General features: G+C 39.4%; 1 protein-coding gene across 8 annotated transcripts in view; it reads right to left on the reverse strand.

The window, feature by feature from the left end:
* Window positions 1-6615: 6615 nt before the first annotated feature.
* Window positions 6616-18898, reverse strand: part of BPTF (bromodomain PHD finger transcription factor) — a 77890-nt gene continuing 65607 nt past the window's right edge. For 6 of the 8 annotated variants that reach the window (XM_081317640.1, XM_081317641.1, XM_081317639.1 and 3 more), the window contains 5 exons: window positions 17976-18149; window positions 17094-17286; window positions 16446-16530; window positions 11947-12133; window positions 6616-8656 (listed from right to left, as the gene is read on the reverse strand). In XM_081317640.1, the coding sequence (XP_081173766.1) occupies window positions 8620-8656; window positions 11947-12133; window positions 16446-16530; window positions 17094-17286; window positions 17976-18149 (676 nt within the window). In that variant the 3' untranslated portion in view covers window positions 6616-8619. The remainder of the gene's footprint in view (window positions 8657-11946; window positions 12134-16445; window positions 16531-17093; window positions 17287-17975; window positions 18150-18898) is intronic. The other 2 variants (XM_081317646.1, XM_081317642.1) reach the window with 1 other exon arrangement.

Below are 18898 nucleotides of genomic sequence, written 5' to 3' on the forward strand. Positions count from 1 at the left end.
TTAAAATCGCCTCTCTTTAATGTAATGAAGCATAGTGTGTTTATTACACAACTGTAAGGCTTTCCCATCGATTCCTGAATATGTTCCATACATAACAAAGGTCCAGAGTCTAATTTTGTATTTCCCAAAGCCTGTGCCATGCCATCCATGTGATGCTGAATTTCTAGCAAAAAGGAAGTCAGAATCCATAGAAATTAGGGATCTCAGTTCACGGGCTCTAAAACAATTAGTAATGTTTATGTACTGGAGTGCTGAAGAATGTTCTAAAAGCACTTCACAAACATGATCTAATTCAAATAGAGCAATCAGTTTCCTGTTACATACTTAAAACACCTATACAAATACAGGCAACTACTTGTGGAAGCTTCTAATTTCTCACAACCAAAAAGGAAATTTGTTTAAGCCTTGCTGCAACACAAGCATACAGTATATCAACTCTAGTTTACCAAGTAATTTAATTAATTTAATTTTAATTTAATTTATTAATATTTCTATACCGCCCTTCTCCCGAAGGACTCAGGGCGGTGTACAGGGCAAGAATAAAACACAGAGTTACAAAAATTAAAAGGTAATTAAATACATGCCCATAAAAACAGTTGATACATAATAAAACCCCAATAATAATAATAAAATACCCCACCAATCCCCCCTCAGGCCAGGCCGGCTTGTTCGAACAAGTATGTTTTCAGATCGCGGCGAAAGGAGCGAAGATCGGGCGCTGTCCGGAGCTCAACCGGTAATTGGTTCCATAGCTCCGGGGCGCCCACAGAGAAAGATCTCCCCCTGGGGGCCACCAATCGACATTCTCTGACCGGTGGCACCCTGAGGAGGCCCTCTCTGTGGGAACGCACAGGGCGAAGGGAAGTTGATGCCGGCAGCAGGTGTTCCCTAAGGTACTCCGGACCCCTGCCATGTAGGGCTTTAAACACCATTACTAGTACCTTGAATCTCACCCGGAAGACAACCGGTAACCAATGCAGCTCACGGAGCAGAGGTGTAACGTGGGAGTATCGGGAGACTCCCAACACAACTCTCGCGGCTGCATTCTGTACCAGTTGGAGCCTCCGGGTGGTCCTCAAGGGCAGCCCCATGTAGAGAGCGTTGCAGTAGTCCAGACGAGAGGTCATGAGTGCGTGAGTGACCGTGCATAAATCATCCCGGCTTAGATAGGGCCGCAACTGGCGCACCAGGCGAACCTGGGCAAAAGCCCCCCTAGTCACAGCTCCTATATGGTCTTCCAAAGTGAGCCGTGAATCTAGGAGGACTCCCAAGTTGCGAGCCCTATCTACGGGGGGTAATAGTTCACCCCCCATGGAAAGAGGTGGAATGTCCGAATAAACCCGGGATGAAGGTATGCAAAGCCACTCAGTCTTGTCGGGGTTGAGTTGAAGTCTGTTCCTCCCCATCCAGACCCGAACCGCCTCCAGGCAACGGGACATCACGTTGAGGGCATCACTGGGGTGGTTTGGGGTCGAAAGGAAAAGCTGGGTATCATCGGCGTACTGATGATACCCAACTCCAAAACCACGAATGATCTCACCCAGCGGTTTCATGTAGATGTTGAACAGGAGAGGCGAGAGGACCGACCCCTGAGGAACTCCACAAACGAGAGACCTCGCGGTCGACCTCTGCCCTCCTGTCAACACCGACTGCGAACGTCCCTGGAGATAGGAGGAGAACCACTGTAGGACCGTGCCTCCCACTCCCAATCCCCTGAGAAGAACTCTCTGCAATTGATCAATATTATTCTCCTACTGCAAGTTATGTATATGGCTTGAGGCTGGCTGTGGCTTCCTTACGTCAGTTTCCTCAGTCATTCCACGCAGTCCTAACTCTCAATTAATTTTACATGATTTATGTCTGAAAAAAATCTGTTTAGCACAGAGCTGAGGAGGTAGATAATTTCCCCCTGTTCCAGAATCACAGATTGGGACTTAAGTCTATTAATAAAAGACCGGCAAAAGCAACCTTTCTATCTGAGAAGAAGAAAAGTTACAGCTTAGCAAGGAATTCTTTTAGGTCTAGGAAATGCTGTTCTTTTTCTCAAGTTACAAGCAATGGAGTCTTTAATATAATATGGTACTGTTCTTTATACTTTTAAAGCATCAGAAATCAAAAAAGCTGCCTCGAGTCTTTTACACTGTAGTATAAATGAGCCACATTTCTTTGTTTTCTCTACCTTTTGAGCCCTGTTAAATGTTTCTAAAAGGAAATGAAGATTTTGTATATAACAACAGCTATTATTTTCTTTGGCGATGTAATTCCATGTTTCATGGCATTGAAGTCTACAGCATTTGTGTATTAACCCTGGTCAGATCTCTTCTGAGTATTTAAGAATTTGGAAATAGTTTTCGGTTCAGCTTTAAAAACCTAGCTAAAACTAGTTCACTTTGGGTGCAGCTTTGCATATTTTTTTTCCACCAGCAGTCCCTGCAAATGGCTAGGTAGACACTATACCGGACAAAAAAAGTAGTATATAAAAGAACAAACACTATGGAAAACCATTAGAGGTTTTAAAAGATGCTTAAAATACCAAATTAGATTTGCATTTCAAATGGTATGCATGTCATACTACTGCAAGACAGTGTACGTTGGTAAAGGTTTCCCCGTCCAGCTGTGTCCCACTCTAGTGGGTGGTGCTCATCTCAGTTTCCTAGCCAAGTGAGCCAGCACTGTCCAAAGACGCTTCCATGGTCATGTGGCCAGCATGACTACACACCAAGGCGCATCTAACATTACCTTCTCACGAAAGTGGTAACTATTTATCTACTTGCATTTGCATGCTTTCAAGCTGCTAGGTTGGCAGGACCTGGGGCAAGTAATGGGAGCTCACCCCATTGAGTGGTACTTGGGTCTTCAACCCCCTGGCTGTCAGCTTTCCAGCTGACAAGCTCAGCATCTTTAACCTCAATCTGCCCCTTCAATCTGTACCTAGTCTGGACCGAACAGGAATCTGCAAGCCACAGCTTGGATAACAGGACTTCTGGGAATGGTACGTTTTAAAATTATTGAAGGTTCTTGTTTTGGGTAACCCATCTTGAGTGGTTTAGGGATTTGTTTGGTAGAACCAGCACCTTGAATCTGGCTTTGGTGTCCACCAGCAGTACAAATCTTTTAGACAGATAATGTGTGTGCATATGATGAGTCAGCACCCTAGTTGAATTCTGGACAAGTTGCAGTTTCCAGACTAACTCCAAAGACAGCCCCACATAACATCTGCTACAATTCCCCATCACTAGTTATCAATGCAATGCTGTTCTTTGGGAGTGGATGCAGCTAATATAACCCCTAGTAAAAGAGGTTACTGGGTAAGCGCAGACCTGTTCCTTTAAGGAGTACAATCCTAATCAGAGCAGGCAATTTAATTCATAGGCTATTCACCCACTTGGCATGCATCTTAAATCAGGGCTTGGCTTCAACTGACTATCATCTTGTCCATCTCTGCAATTAAGCATCAGTTAAGACTTCCCCAATGCTCTCCTGATTTCAACGTCCAAAAAATATGACTTGGTTGTCATCAACGTATCGATGACACTTTCCTCTATCCCTTAAAACAGGGGTCCCCAACTCCCGGACCACTACCAGGCTGTGGTCTGTTTGGAACTGGATGTGCAAGCAGCTGTCCAGCTTGTGTGCATACACAGCTCTACTTGTGTGAGTGGCAGGCTGGTGTGCATGTGAGCTCAACTTGAGCAAGTGGCGGGCTGGTTTTACTCTCCTACCCACCAGGCCGTAAAGGTTGGGGACCACTGCCTTAAAAGTCATTAAAAACTTTATAAAAGACAGCAATGGATGTACCTAAAGGCAATCCCTAAACTGCTAGTTTATAATTTCCCCATACTAAGCTACTGCATAAAAACGATCCCAATTTCTACCTATTTCATGAGGATAACTGACTTAGTGGTATCAAAAGCCACATTCCAGCGAGCAAAACAAGAGTTGCCTAAGAGCAGAAGAGGCCAATTCTGTTCCATGTTCAGACCTCAATCCAGAAAATGGATCATCTAGGTCAGGGGTCCCCAACCCCCCGGTCCATGACCGGTACCAGGCTGTGCCATGCCAGCAACCAGTCCGCACAAGCAAAGCCGTGAGATGCAGGCAGCACACAAAACTGCACACCTTCTGGTCCGTGGAAAAATATCTTTCCATGGAACCAGTCCCTGGTGTCCAAAAAGTTGGGGACCCCTGATCTAGGTTACTAAACTTCTCCAAGGTGCTTAGCCAATAGGAGTACAGTAATTTGTACAATCTTCCACTCCAAAGAGTTTACTTCTTGCCTTGGCTTCTTCTGCTAGTGTAGCCAGCTAAGTATGTAAACCAGGAATTATTAAATTTGTTACCCAAGCTGGTCATTTCCAAAAGCAGGTTTGTAGGCCAAGGATACTTTAAAGGATGTAATAAGCCAGGATTGCCATTTTAAACATTGTGTGAAAGAATCCATCCCTGATTTAAATAGCAGAAGAAAATGAGAGCAAATAGATAGCATACACTACCTATACAAAAAGATTCTAGAAACTCAGAAAATATTTTCTGTTAAGATGAGCATTAACAAAACATTGGAAAGCATTTATTTCAACAAATGTAGTATGGGCATTTGTGTTTGTGTGTTTCTGAGAGAGAAAATTATAGTGACATAAAGCATTTAAAAGCATGTCACACGTTAAATAATTTGCTGGATGAAATGATTTGCAATTTAATGGTTTTAATTTAATCAAAAATTAAAAAGGGTTAATCATATGTCCAGTTCAGGCATTCAGAGAACAGAAATTCAGAGAGCTTTCTTACCTTATTAAACTGAGCATTTTGCCAATACAGGGAGTGCAGAATTATTAGGCAAATGAGTATTTTGACCACATCATCCTCTTTATGCATGTTGTCTTACTCCAAGCTGTATAGGCTCGAAAGCCTACTACCAAGTAAGCATATTAGGTGATGTGCATCTCTGTAATGAGAAGGGGTGTGGTCTAATGACATCAACACCCTGTATCAGGTGTGCATAATTATTAGGCAACTTCCTTTCCTTTGGCAAAATGGGTCAAAAGAAGGACTTGACAGGCTCAGAAAAGTCAAAAATAGTGAGATATCTTGCAGAGGGATGCAGCACTCTTAAAATTGCAAAGCTTCTGAAGCGTGATCATCGAACAATCAAGCGTTTCATTCAAAATAGTCAACAGGGTCGCAAGAAGCGTGTGGAGAAACCAAGGCGCAAAATAACTGCCCATGAACTGAGAAAAGTCAAGCGTGCAGCTGCCAAGATGCCACTTGCCACCAGTTTGGCCATATTTCAGAGCTGCAACATCACTGGAGTGCCCAAAAGCACAAGGTGTGCAATACTCAGAGACATGGCCAAGGTAAGAAAGGCTGAAAGACGACCACCACTGAACAAGACACACAAGCTGAAACGTCAAGACTGGGCCAAGAAATATCTCAAGACTGATTTTTCTAAGGTTTTATGGACTGATGAAATGAGAGTGAGTCTTGATGGGCCAGATGGATGGGCCCGTGGCTGGATTGGTAAAGGGCAGAGAGCTCCAGTCCGACTCAGACGCCAGCAAGGTGGAGGTGGAGTACTGGTTTGGGCTGGTATCATCAAAGATGAGCTTGTGGGGCCTTTTCGGGTTGAGGATGGAGTCAAGCTCAACTCCCAGTCCTACTGCCAGTTTCTGGAAGACACCTTCTTCAAGCAGTGGTACAGGAAGAAGTCTGCATCCTTCAAGAGAAACATGATTTTCATGCAGGACAATGCTCCATCACACACGTCCAAGTACTCCACAGCGTGGCTGGCAAGAAAGGGTATAAAAGAAGGAAATCTAATGACATGGCCTCCTTGTTCACCTGATCTGAACCCCATTGAGAACCTGTGGTCCATCATCAAATGTGAGATTTACAAGGAGGGAAAACAGTACACCTCTCTGAACAGTGTCTGGGAGGCTGTGGTTGCTGCTGCACGCAATGTTGATGGTGAACAGATCAAAACACTGACAGAATCCATGGATGGCAGGCTTTTGAGTGTCCTTGCAAAGAAAGGTGGCTATATTGGTCACTGATTTGTTTTTGTTATGTTTTTGAATGACAGAAATGTATATTTGTGAATGTTGAGATGTTATATTGGTTTCACTGGTAAAAATAAATAATTGAAATGGGTATATATTTGTTTTTTGTTAAGTTGCCTAATAATTATGCACAGTAATAGTCACCTGCACACACAGATATCCCCCTAAAATAGCTATAACTAAAAACAAACTAAAAACTACTTCCAAAAATATTCAGCTTTGATATTAATGCGTTTTTTGGGTTCATTGAGAACATGGTTGTTGTTCAATAATAAAATTAATCCTCAAAAATACAACTTGCCTAATAATTCTGCACTCCCTGTAGTGGTACAAACATTTTGCAGCTGTTCAAGGCAGTAACAATTCCAACTTATGTCTCATTTTAATGAGTATTTGGAAATTTATAGCTGTTAACACCAAATATTTCCATTTGACTGAGGAACTGCGAATAAAAATTGAGCTCATTTGGTTTGTGACACTTGATACCCAGTGAGTGATTTTAATGAGGCATGAAGTGATCAGAAAAAAAGTATTCTGCACATTGTTTCATTTAAAAACTGAGTAAAGTATAATTTCTTTATTCCTTTTACAGAAGTGGTATTTAAAATGTACACACATTACACTGGCTCATAAATAAAGTTTTTCAAAAAACTAAAAATTACCACAGTTGGTACAGCTAAGAATTGTCTTCATATATTACAAAGCAGTAGGAAAAATGATGAGGCTTGGTAAAAAGTGTATGAAAGTAGCATTTTCCTCATTCATAATTAATATGAAAAACTTCAAAGAATTTCTGCACAGTATGGCAATGCCAAGCGCTACATATTTTATTCTAAACAAATGATGTTTCATTAGGAACTCCACCAAATCTGAGGTCCCACATTATTTTATTTGTCTAAGATGAAATGTCCTATTATGTACAAAAAGAGTTACTTTTCAGTTTGTCACAATCTGTTAAAAACAATGATCTATTGCCTATAAGTAGGAAAGTTCTCATCATGGTTTTTCAAGGTCAGCCATAAATATGAGTAATAAAGAAATGCGATGAAGAGACAGTATTTGTAGGATTAAATTTGGAAAAGTCCTTTTATAAACATAATGCATACAATATGTAGCATTTCTTTGAAAAAAAGTCCTAAGACAATATACCCTAACACACACTCTTCTTCCTACTGTCTAAGAAACATAAATGGATGGTCTCACAAAGAACATTAACTTCCTTTCAAATTCATATGGATTAAATGACAGCATCTATGTACAAAAGCAGAAGCTTTCTTAGAGAAAATTAACCTTATATTATCTGTACACCTGAGCCTGTACTTATAAGAAAAGTGTGAACACGACAGCAATGTCTAATAAAATTAACAGAAAAGATTTTTGCATAGCAGGGTGAGGTTAAACCCAAGGGAAGCTTATCCATAATCCATAATTCCAGATCATTGAAGGGCAAAAATTCTGAATTAGTGCAAAATCTAGTTAAAATAGGTATAATAGTCAGAAACCAACTGCTGCTGAAGAAGAATTTTATTATAATTGATTAAAAACAAATAGAATCACACTTTGGGGGGGCCACTTTGTCCCTCCTTTCCCTTTCCCACATTTCCCTTCTGTACTCTGAGGATCTTACACATTAAGAACAAACCTCACAAACGTGTTAGTGAACATTCAAACGACACCTATATGTGGAGAGAACAATGATCTCCATTTATTTGTTTCATATACATCCATGTTTTGAATTTTTTTTTTAATACAAAAAGAAAAAAAAAAGTTAGAATCTGACAAATGTTTACAAACAAGATACCTTCAAATAAGATTTTACTCAGATCAGTCCGTTGCAGAGTTAAATGATATTCTACTGTTATATTCAAGGCAACAAAGTCTGTAGTCCATGACCACTTCGCCCAACTTTAATGCAAGCTTAATTGGTTTCCTCTACCGTGAACGATAAAACTCAATATTGATTCCCAGTTGGTTTGTGCACATGTGTACATAGCAGCTCCTTTCATAGAAAGAAAAGACATCTAGAGGTCATCTTGTACTTTTACCTACAGGAATCATGGTAAGATACAGAATGGGTAACATACAACCAGGGCTGGATTTATAAGGGGGAGAGAATTAATCAGCTGACAAATGAGGGCAGCAATAAAAAAGCGTCCTTTTGCAACAATAAATAAATACAGTCTAAAGTTCTCTGTGTGGAATTTATAAACCAGCTTCTTCACTGAAGAACAGATGTGGCATTCCCATGGAGTTAGAATTTGACCCCATTTTAAGGTTATCCTGTTTTCTCGTTGCTTGTTTTCTTTCCTGTCCTTCAGCAAAAATATTTCCCTGTTTTTGCCACAATAGCACAATTCGATCTCGACAAGAAAACGATGCTGCTGATTTTCATTCTTTCGTCCTTTGGACAAAATTAGCCAAAGAATATAAATCTGATGTTACTGATAAAAATACAGTTTACATCAAGACTTGTCAGGACACCCTGACTAAAAACCTTGGCTCCCCAATTTAAAAAACTCAGGCAACCAGATTCTTGCGGTTTGTGGTACAATAACACATCGAACTTTTAAGAAGCTGTCGACTGCAGTTTGTTGTTATGAGACCTGTAGGATGCAGAAATGGGAACAAGTAAGCAAAACCTTCATCTAAGCAGCCACCCAAATCCCCCACTACTTTGGTGGGGAATGCACGCCATTTGCTGCTCCCTTTTCCAACTTTTGTAAACCAACAAGAAGTTACAAAGCAAGATTTTTTTTCCACCTTCACAGAGGCAGATCTAAACACACACGATATGCAGCTCTAACGTCTGAAAACATCCCGTAATGCTCCGAGGGATGCACAGATACAAGAGCAGGCACGCAAGTAACTTTGTTTGGGGAAGAGGATAGTGTTTATTGTTGGTAGAAGAGCATTTATAGTAATCAATCGTTCTTTTTCAGGAAAGTTTGCTTTAAAGAAATGATTGGTAACACCTTGGCTTTACTGCTATTATGGGACTTTGTTTTGCTACAATATTCAAATGACAAACCATCTTCTGCTATGGCTGTTATTAAGTGACTGCTTCTGCATTAATATAGTAACTTTTTTTAAAAAAGAAAAGGTAAGCTACGACAGGTTATAGTCATTCCATTCTGAGTCTCCTTAGAAGTTCAACTATATCCACCCTGGAGGCGATAGTTTACCCAAATATGTTTAATCTGGAGAATAGCACTACGTATAAAGACATTATGAATTATGTGGGAGAATTGAAATCGAGACAGGAACTAGAGCAACAAGGGATAAAATTGGAATGGTGGGCCTATTTACAGATACAAACATGGTATGGGAAAGATAAGAAAGAGTGGGGAATAAATATTCAAGAAACAGCATTGGATAAAATCTTATTGGGGGCAGAGAAGCAAATAAGGAAATTGTAAGAATTGTTATTGGGGTATAAAATGATTGAAGAACAAGTCAAAGAAACGATGTAGATATGGGCTAAGAATGTTGGACATGGTATTGATCTTGATGTGTGGCAAACACTATGGGACAGAAACAAAAAGATAACGCTGGCCACAGCTTACAAAGAAAATCTATACAAGAGGTTTTACCGGTGGCATCTCCCTCCAACATTGTTAGTTAAAATGTATAAAACAATATCCCCTAATTGCTGGAAATGTTCCCAAGAATTAGGCACCTATTTTCATACATGGTGGACCTGTAAAAAGACACAAGGGTTTTGGCAAATGATACAGACATGGCTAGAGGAAATATTAGGACGGGGAATAAAATATAAGCCAGAATTTTTCCTGCTAGGTATAACAAAAGAGAAATATAGTAAAGAAGAGATATACTTAATGATACATATTATTACAGCAGCGAGAATGATGTTCGCCCAGAAATGGAAGGATAGCGAAGTACCTGATGAGAGTGAGGCGATAAACAAAATATGGGCATGCGCAGAAATGGACAACTTAACTTTGGAATTAAAAAATAAAGAACTGTCAGAATATTATAAAATTTGGAATAGATTTTACCTATGGTGGGAACAGAAAAGAAGGTCTTAATAGAGGTATACAAGATTATGAACTTAAGCGATATTAGAATAAGGTGGATGACAAGATTGAAGAAAATTATTGGCATAAATGTATAAATATGTTTAATGTACACAATTGTATATAAATGATATGTATATAAAATGTATATAACACAAAAAATGATGTAAGACAAGAAGGTATGTTAGACCGATAACACCATGTCCAAAGTTTCTAAATATTTTAAATAATAAAATTTGTTAAAAAAAAAGTTCAACTATAGTTATCAGTTATCTGTAAACGAAGAATGCAGGGGCCATAACATAGGGGAAGTTGCAGCCAAACAATGTAATGTGGATAGAAAGCAAAGATGAGAAAGGAATAAATGATAATCTACTGTCAGCTCAACCGCAACCTTCTCCTCGTATGATTCCTTCTCTTTGGTTCTCACTGGAATCATTTATTTCCACAGAGGAAAATGTAAGATGCATGGTCAGATGTTAGAGCAATGCTTGGGGGGGGGGAGTGGGGTGCTGCTTTGCTAGCAGATGTTCCCAATCTTTAAACAAAACAACTCTGCCTCCAATCCCATGTAACCACTGTGCGGGAGAAGAGACATGTAAATGTAATTGAAACAGACCTTCCTTCGCTAGGAATGTGTCTCAAAGGGATCTGGGCATTTTATGGCCAGTAGGCCACATCTGGTCCTTTGGCTGTCCCTCTATGGCCTGTCTGAGGTCAATTGGAAATTAGAAATCAAATGTAAATAAGTGTATGCAGGCACACAATATAACCTTATTGCTTTTTTTTGAAGTTGACTATTTCCCCCCCAATTTCTGTATGTATGTGCAGGGCCTACGAACCTTCACAGCCCTATTGGTTCAGCCCTCCACAACAATCCCAATTTCTCATGTGACCCCTTGGGAGAATTAATTGCCCACCCCTGGTCTACAATTTGATCACTCAGAAGAACCGAAGGACAGGATTAAGTCAAAATCAAATATTTGAACTCCATTGATTATAATGAGAAATATTTAAACAGATACTTAGGTTTAACATCAACAGAACAGAATAGAGCTGTAAGGGACCTTGGAGGTCTACTAGTCCAGTCCTCTGCTCAAGCAAGAGAACCTATACCATTTCAGACAAGTGACTCTCCAGTCTCTTCTTAAAAACCTCCAGTGATGGAGCGTCCACGGATTTCTGAAGGCAAGCTGTTCCACTGGTTAATTGTCCTCACTGTCAGGAAGTTTCTCCTTAATTCCAGGTTGCTTCTCTCTTTGGTCAGTTTCCAACCATTGTTTCTTGTCCTGCCCTCTGGTGCTTTAGTGAATAACATGACCCCCTCTTCTTGGTGGCAGCCCCTCAAATACTGGAATACTGCTATCATGTCTCCCCTGTTTCTTCTTTTCTTTAGACTAGCCAAACCCAAGTCCAACATGAATGGATTTTTTTTAAAAAAAAACCTATATCAATCGTTAATGTAGTTCTGCCTCATTTCTAATTTAGACTGCAATTCTTTTACTGGGGCACTGAGTATTATTGAATCAACAAGCTTAGGGCAGCATTCCTCAGATCTGCTAGAAATCTTTGGGGAGTGAGGCATTAAACAGATTTTGAGGATGACTATTTCAAAACTCAAGTTTCATTCCATATGTTTTATTTTCTTTATTACACTTGACACAGTTTATTATTTAAACAAAAAGATCTTGATTATTTCACAAAATTGTATTTTAATTAGACTAATTAGTAGTCATTTGCCTCACTCTAGTATATGGGGAGAATTAGACATACTGCAAAAAAATAGAAGAGCAAAGTTCTGGTGGCAAAGTGTATTTCACACCGATAAAAAAAGTGCATTATAGGGAAAAGCCACTTACCTGCTTGCTTTGAATCCTTTTAGTTTCTGTACAAAGAATGACTCGAGAACCTCTGCACACTGATAAAAAGGTGAGTCACTTGGATTGTAGTAACGGCAATTGTCAAATATTTTGGTCATGTCGGCCACAAATTCCGTCACCTTTTTATAGTAACGCTTCAGTATTCTTTCCTCCATGGTGGAAAGATCTTCAAAATAAACAAAGGTTATTCAACAACAAAGCTCAACCACTGGCAGCGTAACAGTCCAAACCCGCAGAAATGTGTCAGAAAAGGGATGTACATTTGACTATTCACATGTACAGAATTCAGGCACTTAGGGCATTATGTGAAACCACCGAGCAGGCAGCGAGAAGAGCTCCTCACCGAAGATTACCAGATCAAAGGCAAGACAGGTTACCGGGGGGCATCATCCCTAGTTACAAAGATGCACTTTTGAAAATTCTGTTTGAAGAGGGCCCTCTGGAAGTTATACAGAGGCATCTCCCACTGGACACTGGTTGGCTTTTATACTCTGAACTCTCTAGTTTGGGGTTTCCTTTTTTTTTTCTTTTCAAAATTACCCCAAGTAATTAGTGCATATAAATACGCTTAATTTCTCTTGAGCGCTCATTATTTCAATTCAGAACCTTGTCTGAACCTTTCAATGAGTTGCAGCACAAAGAATGCAGTGTGATCAAGGATCCCAGTTGGTAACTACCGGTCACAATAATAGGCGAGCTGTACAGGAAGCGTCAGGAAGTTACAGTTCCCTGACTCCGAAACATTTTGTGCGCTTCTCATTAAAGAACTGGAAAATAGAACAGTATCTAAAAATGTAAAGCGTCAGTCAGTAGCCTTAACCCAGCCTTTTACTCACAAATGCATTGAAACTCAAAATGTGATAGCGCTGCTAAAAGTAAGGGTGAGCAGGCTTGATAATCTAGTTAGAAAACCCTCCTAATGGCTTACGCGGGAACATAACATGCTGATTAAAACACCAATTTTCGAGAAAAGTCTTCAGAAACAAATCGGTCTTCAATAGGAGAGAAGGTAGCTGGTGAACATAATTAAGAAGATAAATGCCGTCACCAAATCAGATGTGTTCTCATCCCCAGTGTCACGGCAATAAATATAGAAGGCACCTGGCTTTGCATCAATCGTGTCAAAAGTCAAGGAATAACCCAAGAAAGAAAAGGCTGGAAGTAGGCCGCAAATTTGGTATATATTTACTTTATTTGTAGGAGAAGAAAGATCTGCCTGGATTATCCCTATGAGATTCCCTCATTGCAAAGATTTATTGTGCACTTGAGCATTTAAATTCTGCCTTCATGCACCAGATCGTTCTCACTGGATGACCCTGATTGATGTTAAATTATTTCAACTTTTACTCTGGATATAACTAAACAACGCAGCTTGCTAAATTCCATTTTTTTTACACTGTTGATACCCAGAGTTGAAACTGCTTCTGGGAAATAATGGAGAAATAAAAGTTTTTATTTTGGCTGTAACTGGGGAGCAATACTCTTCTCACCACAACTTAAAATAGAGACAAAAACGGGAATTCTCATCTTTGGCTTCATTGAGAATCTGGAAGATTCATTTCTAGACAGTTGGAAACAAGAATTCTACATCCCCAACGGCAATCAATATAGAATCCAAAAATATCAACCTTTCATTTTATAAAATATTGCTTTATTGTTCATTTAGCCTGTCACCCATCCTACAAGAAATATCCTAGAATAAAACTCCTTAGAATAAATATGTGCATTTCCACTGATCAATTGTTGGAGCAGATCTAGTTGTGATGCTATGAATACCAGAAAAAAAATACAGAAATAGAAAATATCCATCAGCACAATTAAAAATTAGGAAAGCACCAAATGATCCAAGACTTTTGTCAACAAGGAAAAAAGGGAGAAGAATAATGCCCAATGGTGAATAAAACTAAAAATAAGAGTGCCACACTAATGGAACAAATAATATAAGCCAGAATCTGTCCAGAAAGATATAGGAACAGAAAACAGAAAAATGGCAACAGTGCTGGACATAACTATTCAGCAAAAAATAAATGATAAAAAAATGATTTCTCCTGAGATCTCATATGATCTCACCAAGGAAACCAAAATCTAATACATTAATTCTCAAATCTCGCTTATCCCAAATTTGAAATGTTACCAGAATTTGCCATTTGGAGATTTTTATTTTTAGAAATCCCACTGGGTACTTTGGCACAAGGCTGATCACCCCCAAAATACTGTAAAAAGAAAACAAGCCTGGTGGCGCAGTGGTTAGAATGCAGTACTGCATGCCGATTCTGCCGATTGCCAGGAGGTCGATCCTGACTGGCTCAGCCTTTCATCCTCCTGTGGTCAATAAAATGAGGACCCAGATTGTTGGGAGCCATAGGCTGACTCTGTAAACCGCTTAGAGAGGGCTGTAAAGCACTGTGAAGCAGTGTATAAGTTTTAAGTGCTATTGCTATTGGAGGACAGAAGCACATTATGAGCAGTGCCTCAGGAAGACATGGCAATCCATTTCAGAGGGAGAAGTAGGACTAACATCTGTTTTTATACTATGAAATGTCACTCTGAATTTGGAAGGAAACTTGGGAAATACAAATGAAAATTGATTAATAATTTATTTATTTTTTATTTTATTTTAATTCCATTTATATCCCGCCCTTCTCCGAAGACTCAGGGCGGCTTACAAGCTTAGCAGTAGCCTTCATTCTATGTATATGCCTGCTTATTAGGGCTTTCACACACACCCCCAAGCGGCATTATTACAAAGTCAGCTTAATTGCCCCCAACAATCTGGGTCCTCATTTTACCTACCTCGGAAGGATGGAAGGCTGAGTCAACCTTGAGCCTGGTGGGACTCGAACCTGCACTAGTTGCAGGCAGCTGGTGTTACTTAAGGAGGCATTAGCCCACTGCTCCACCAAGGCTCTGACTGAAAATTCTGACTCAACAGGTTTCTTTTCAGTGCCTAGGTTTTTTTTTTTTTTGGCTTATTTTGCTTCACTTGAACTGCCAGTTTCTGCAGCAGTTACCGCAAATCTTGCTCCTTGCTTGAGGCACCAAAAAGATGGGATGCTTTCTCTGGTGATGTGGTGGTTCTCTCTTACATTTCAGGCTGAGAGAGGAAATATTTTTCGCTGCCAAGGATGGATTGACAACTTAATCTGGGTGTGGTGCCCCCCTCCAGCTCCGTATAGCTGAGATGACTTAAGGTAATTGTCTCTCCACTTTCCTGATTTCCCCACTGAAACTGCTGGCCCTTTCCTGCAAGGCCTGCCCACCAAAACTGGAAGAGGACCTTTAAAAAAACGACTAAAAGCTGCATGGAGATTCTCAGTCATCCAGGTCATGATGGTCTCAAAGGTGTGTTTTTTTCAAAAGGCAGCTGGACTTTGTTTTTACCCATGAAGACGTTTCATTTCTCATCCAAGCAGCTTCTTCTTCTGACTGAACTGAAGAAGTTAGAACTGAGAAAGCTTCTTGGATGAGAAGTGAAACATCTTCAAGGGAAAAAAAAACAAACAAAGTCCAGTTGTCTTTTGAAAAAGCACCTTTGGGCCTGCCAAAAGCTGCAGCTATAAAAGTGAAAGTTAGACAGGAGGGAGCAGACCAAGATTCAGAGGCATTTGTGGTGACCTCTGTGCAGCCCGCAGGCTACTTACTCCCCCCAGGCTACTTACTCCCCCCTCAAGCAAAGGCTACAGATACTAGACGTGCAACACAGCATTTACAGAATAAAATTTTAAAAAAATTCAAAAATGTTAAAAGAATCTCACTGAAATTAACCAACAGCAGATGTATTCAGGAAACCCAAACTTTGGTGAAGTTTGGTGTCTCTTAAATAGCAACAAAACTGAATGCACCTTCCCTTGTGAACATTTTCTGGGCATTCTCATTTAGCAATATCACAAGAATCAATTACTGGAATGTATGGAGAACAGCTATCAAATGTTCCAGCCATGCGTGTCACTCAAAAATTAAGGAGTATTTTTGTACGCATGTTTATTAAACTTTCTGGTTCTTTTGTGCTTATTGTGTAAGTATCATGATTGTATATTTTGTGCACATTTTTATTTGTTTTTATCTACATTATATGGTGATGTGGCAGCTTGTAACCAGGAAGAACCACAGAAATAAAAAATGTGCAAATAATATCCTGCCCTAATCATAAGGAAATTATTATAGCTTCAATCAAATGCATGTTTATTCCTAAATTCTAGTAAACTTGTAAGCCGGGGGTGTCAAACTGCCGGCTCGTGGGCCAGACGCGTCATCTGGAAGCCACGACCACCCCACTGCCGGCAACGGCAAAACTGTCCTGATACGTTGCGCAACATCACGTGACGTTGCGAGTTTGACACGTCTGTTCTAAGCATTCAACTGAATCTTGTTTTGTATTTAATCCACTATAGGTTAAACATACCATGGCCAACTAACCTATGAAAAAATGAAGCATATGAACATCGCATACTAAACAGGATGCCCTGGAATTCACTCACCCATAGGTTCTTTGATAACACCATAATAATCGGGAGCATCATTAGGATCTACTGGTTCTAAGAATGGCCAAGCCATCTTGTGAGCCTGTTAGGAAAAAGATATATCATTCATTAATATGAGAAGCCTGCTTTCACATCAACACTATTGCTGCAGTACACTGGGAAAAACAGGGAGGGAATTACTTGTAGAAATCCGTCCTACTGCTCCATGCAAACCAAAGAGACAGCTGTTGATTTCAGGTTCAGTTCAGTTTATAAAGGTCTGCTCAGCAGTTTTCACCTCAATGCTTGGCTGAACTAAGTCAACCCCGCTTTCCCAAAGATGTATTGTAATGCTTTTTTGTAATGTAGTGAATCCCTTGATGTACTAGACCACAATTCAGTAGACCTCAGATGCAATGGATAAAATTCCATTTGCATTTAATGGACTTTGAATCTAATGGGACACCTGTTCCTGTGAAACTGAGGGCTTGGAGCAGGGGTGGGCAACTGTGGCCTCTTAATGAACTGTGGACTTCAACTTTCAGAGTCCCTGAGCCAAGCATGGCTGGCTCAGGAATTCTGGGAGTTGAAATCCATAGGTCATCAAGGGGCCATAGTTGCCCATCCCTGGCTTAGAGTATTCTTTAACGTAAGTTGCAGTCTTACCTGTAATGAACGTAGCACTCTCTTTAGCCCTTCATAATCTTTGTCAGTCAAAGGACTGAGAACTGTCATGGCATCTTCAGTTGACTGACACTGTGGGCAGACATACTCATCAATGAGATCTGCCTCACTTTGTAAAATACCGACGCAGCGCCCATGATACCAATTCTGACATCTGTCACAGCCAATGTAAAATCTGCAAGATCCCAAAGAAAATGGTTAACATCTTTAATTCCACATTATGACTTTTCCTTGGTTAACAAATCTAAAAAGATGAGGATTTTTGCCTCATATTCACCCTTAAATTTTTGAAATCCAATTGGAAGCATAGCTTTATCAACCATGCTTAATCTTAAGCAACTGAAACTTCTTAGCGCTGAAAGGAACAAAGGTCATGAACTGTGATTTACCATCAAGATTAACAAAGATTCTCCTTTCCTTTGGATCAACTTTTTGTAAAAGCTACCATATACACTGGTAGAAAATTCACATTCAGAATCCTACAACATAGTGTGAATGGGGCACTAATAGCACTTATATACCGATTTTGAAATTATAATCATAACTTCAGCCTGAACTAAAATTAATATGAGTTGCAATAAATTACGAATTCCTAGCAAGTAAGGCATTTGTTGGAAACTTCCTCAATAAATCAATAAAAAATAGTCTGCTTTGAAGAATATGTTTTACTGACAATACTAGAAACCTCCCTTTCCCCCAAGTGTCACATAATATAATTTACTGTCATTTTAGAAATGTTTAAAATCATGTCACTAGATATAACAGATGTTGAACAATATTTCTTTTTTGTTGAAGAAACACATTACCAAACTCAGAGCAGTTTTCTACCTAAATATTAAATAAGAGGTTCTTGTCAGAACTCACTGTGACTCATCATAAGGTGTTCTGCAGATACAGTACAATTCCTCACTGCTGCCCTCTTGTGCCCGTTTACACTCATTACAGATGTACACATCCATTTTCTTAGCCTCCTTTTCTGTGATGCCAACACATTCTCCATGATACCAGTTAGTACAAAGATCACAGCCAATATAGAACCTAAAAGTATTTACAATGAAAATGACAATGTAATTGTCATTTCAAATGGCAAGGCACTTGCTTAAACTGACTCTGTCTTTTTCTGAATTAAATTTCTCTAACCATATTAATCTACTCTTCCCAACCTAACATAGAATAAAAACTTGCCAGACCCTACTTTAATAGAAGTTCTTCATATTTTTGCAAAACAACAACAACAACGACAACAACAACAACAAAAAGTACTGAAATCTGAAATATGTGAATGTCTCAACTATGAATGCAGAAAGACACGACCAAAGAAAAAGATCTATATTTTCAAAACTCTTGCTAAAAAAACGTGAAGCATATTGGTCATTCTTAAATTTTGAAAACATAGTTCAATGTTAAAAAAAAAGAAGCAAAGTGCAGATACAACTAGAAGTTACAGGTATACTTAAAAAAAAGCAGCATGCATACCAGCCATATGTAAAACACATATTGGTATAACATGACATGAAGGAAAATGGGACACGTGGATGTATGTTTTCTACGAAACTGCCTGAAATTTCTCTCAAATTAAAAAAGAAAATTAGGGCAGGCCATTTATTAAAATATATATATATATTTTTAGAAAACTTTGTGTCAGGTCAAAAACCATACAACTAGGCAACCTCATCCTTGTGTACTTACAAACCTCCACCTGACAATATTCAAGTTCAAAATATTATAACAAAATAAGAGAAAAGGCCACTGTCTATAAGAACCTCTGGCTTGGAACAGAGGTGAAA

The sequence above is a fragment of the Vipera berus genome (assembly GCF_964194415.1).
Source record: "Vipera berus genome assembly, chromosome: 2".
Taxonomy (NCBI): Eukaryota; Metazoa; Chordata; class Lepidosauria; order Squamata; family Viperidae; genus Vipera; species Vipera berus.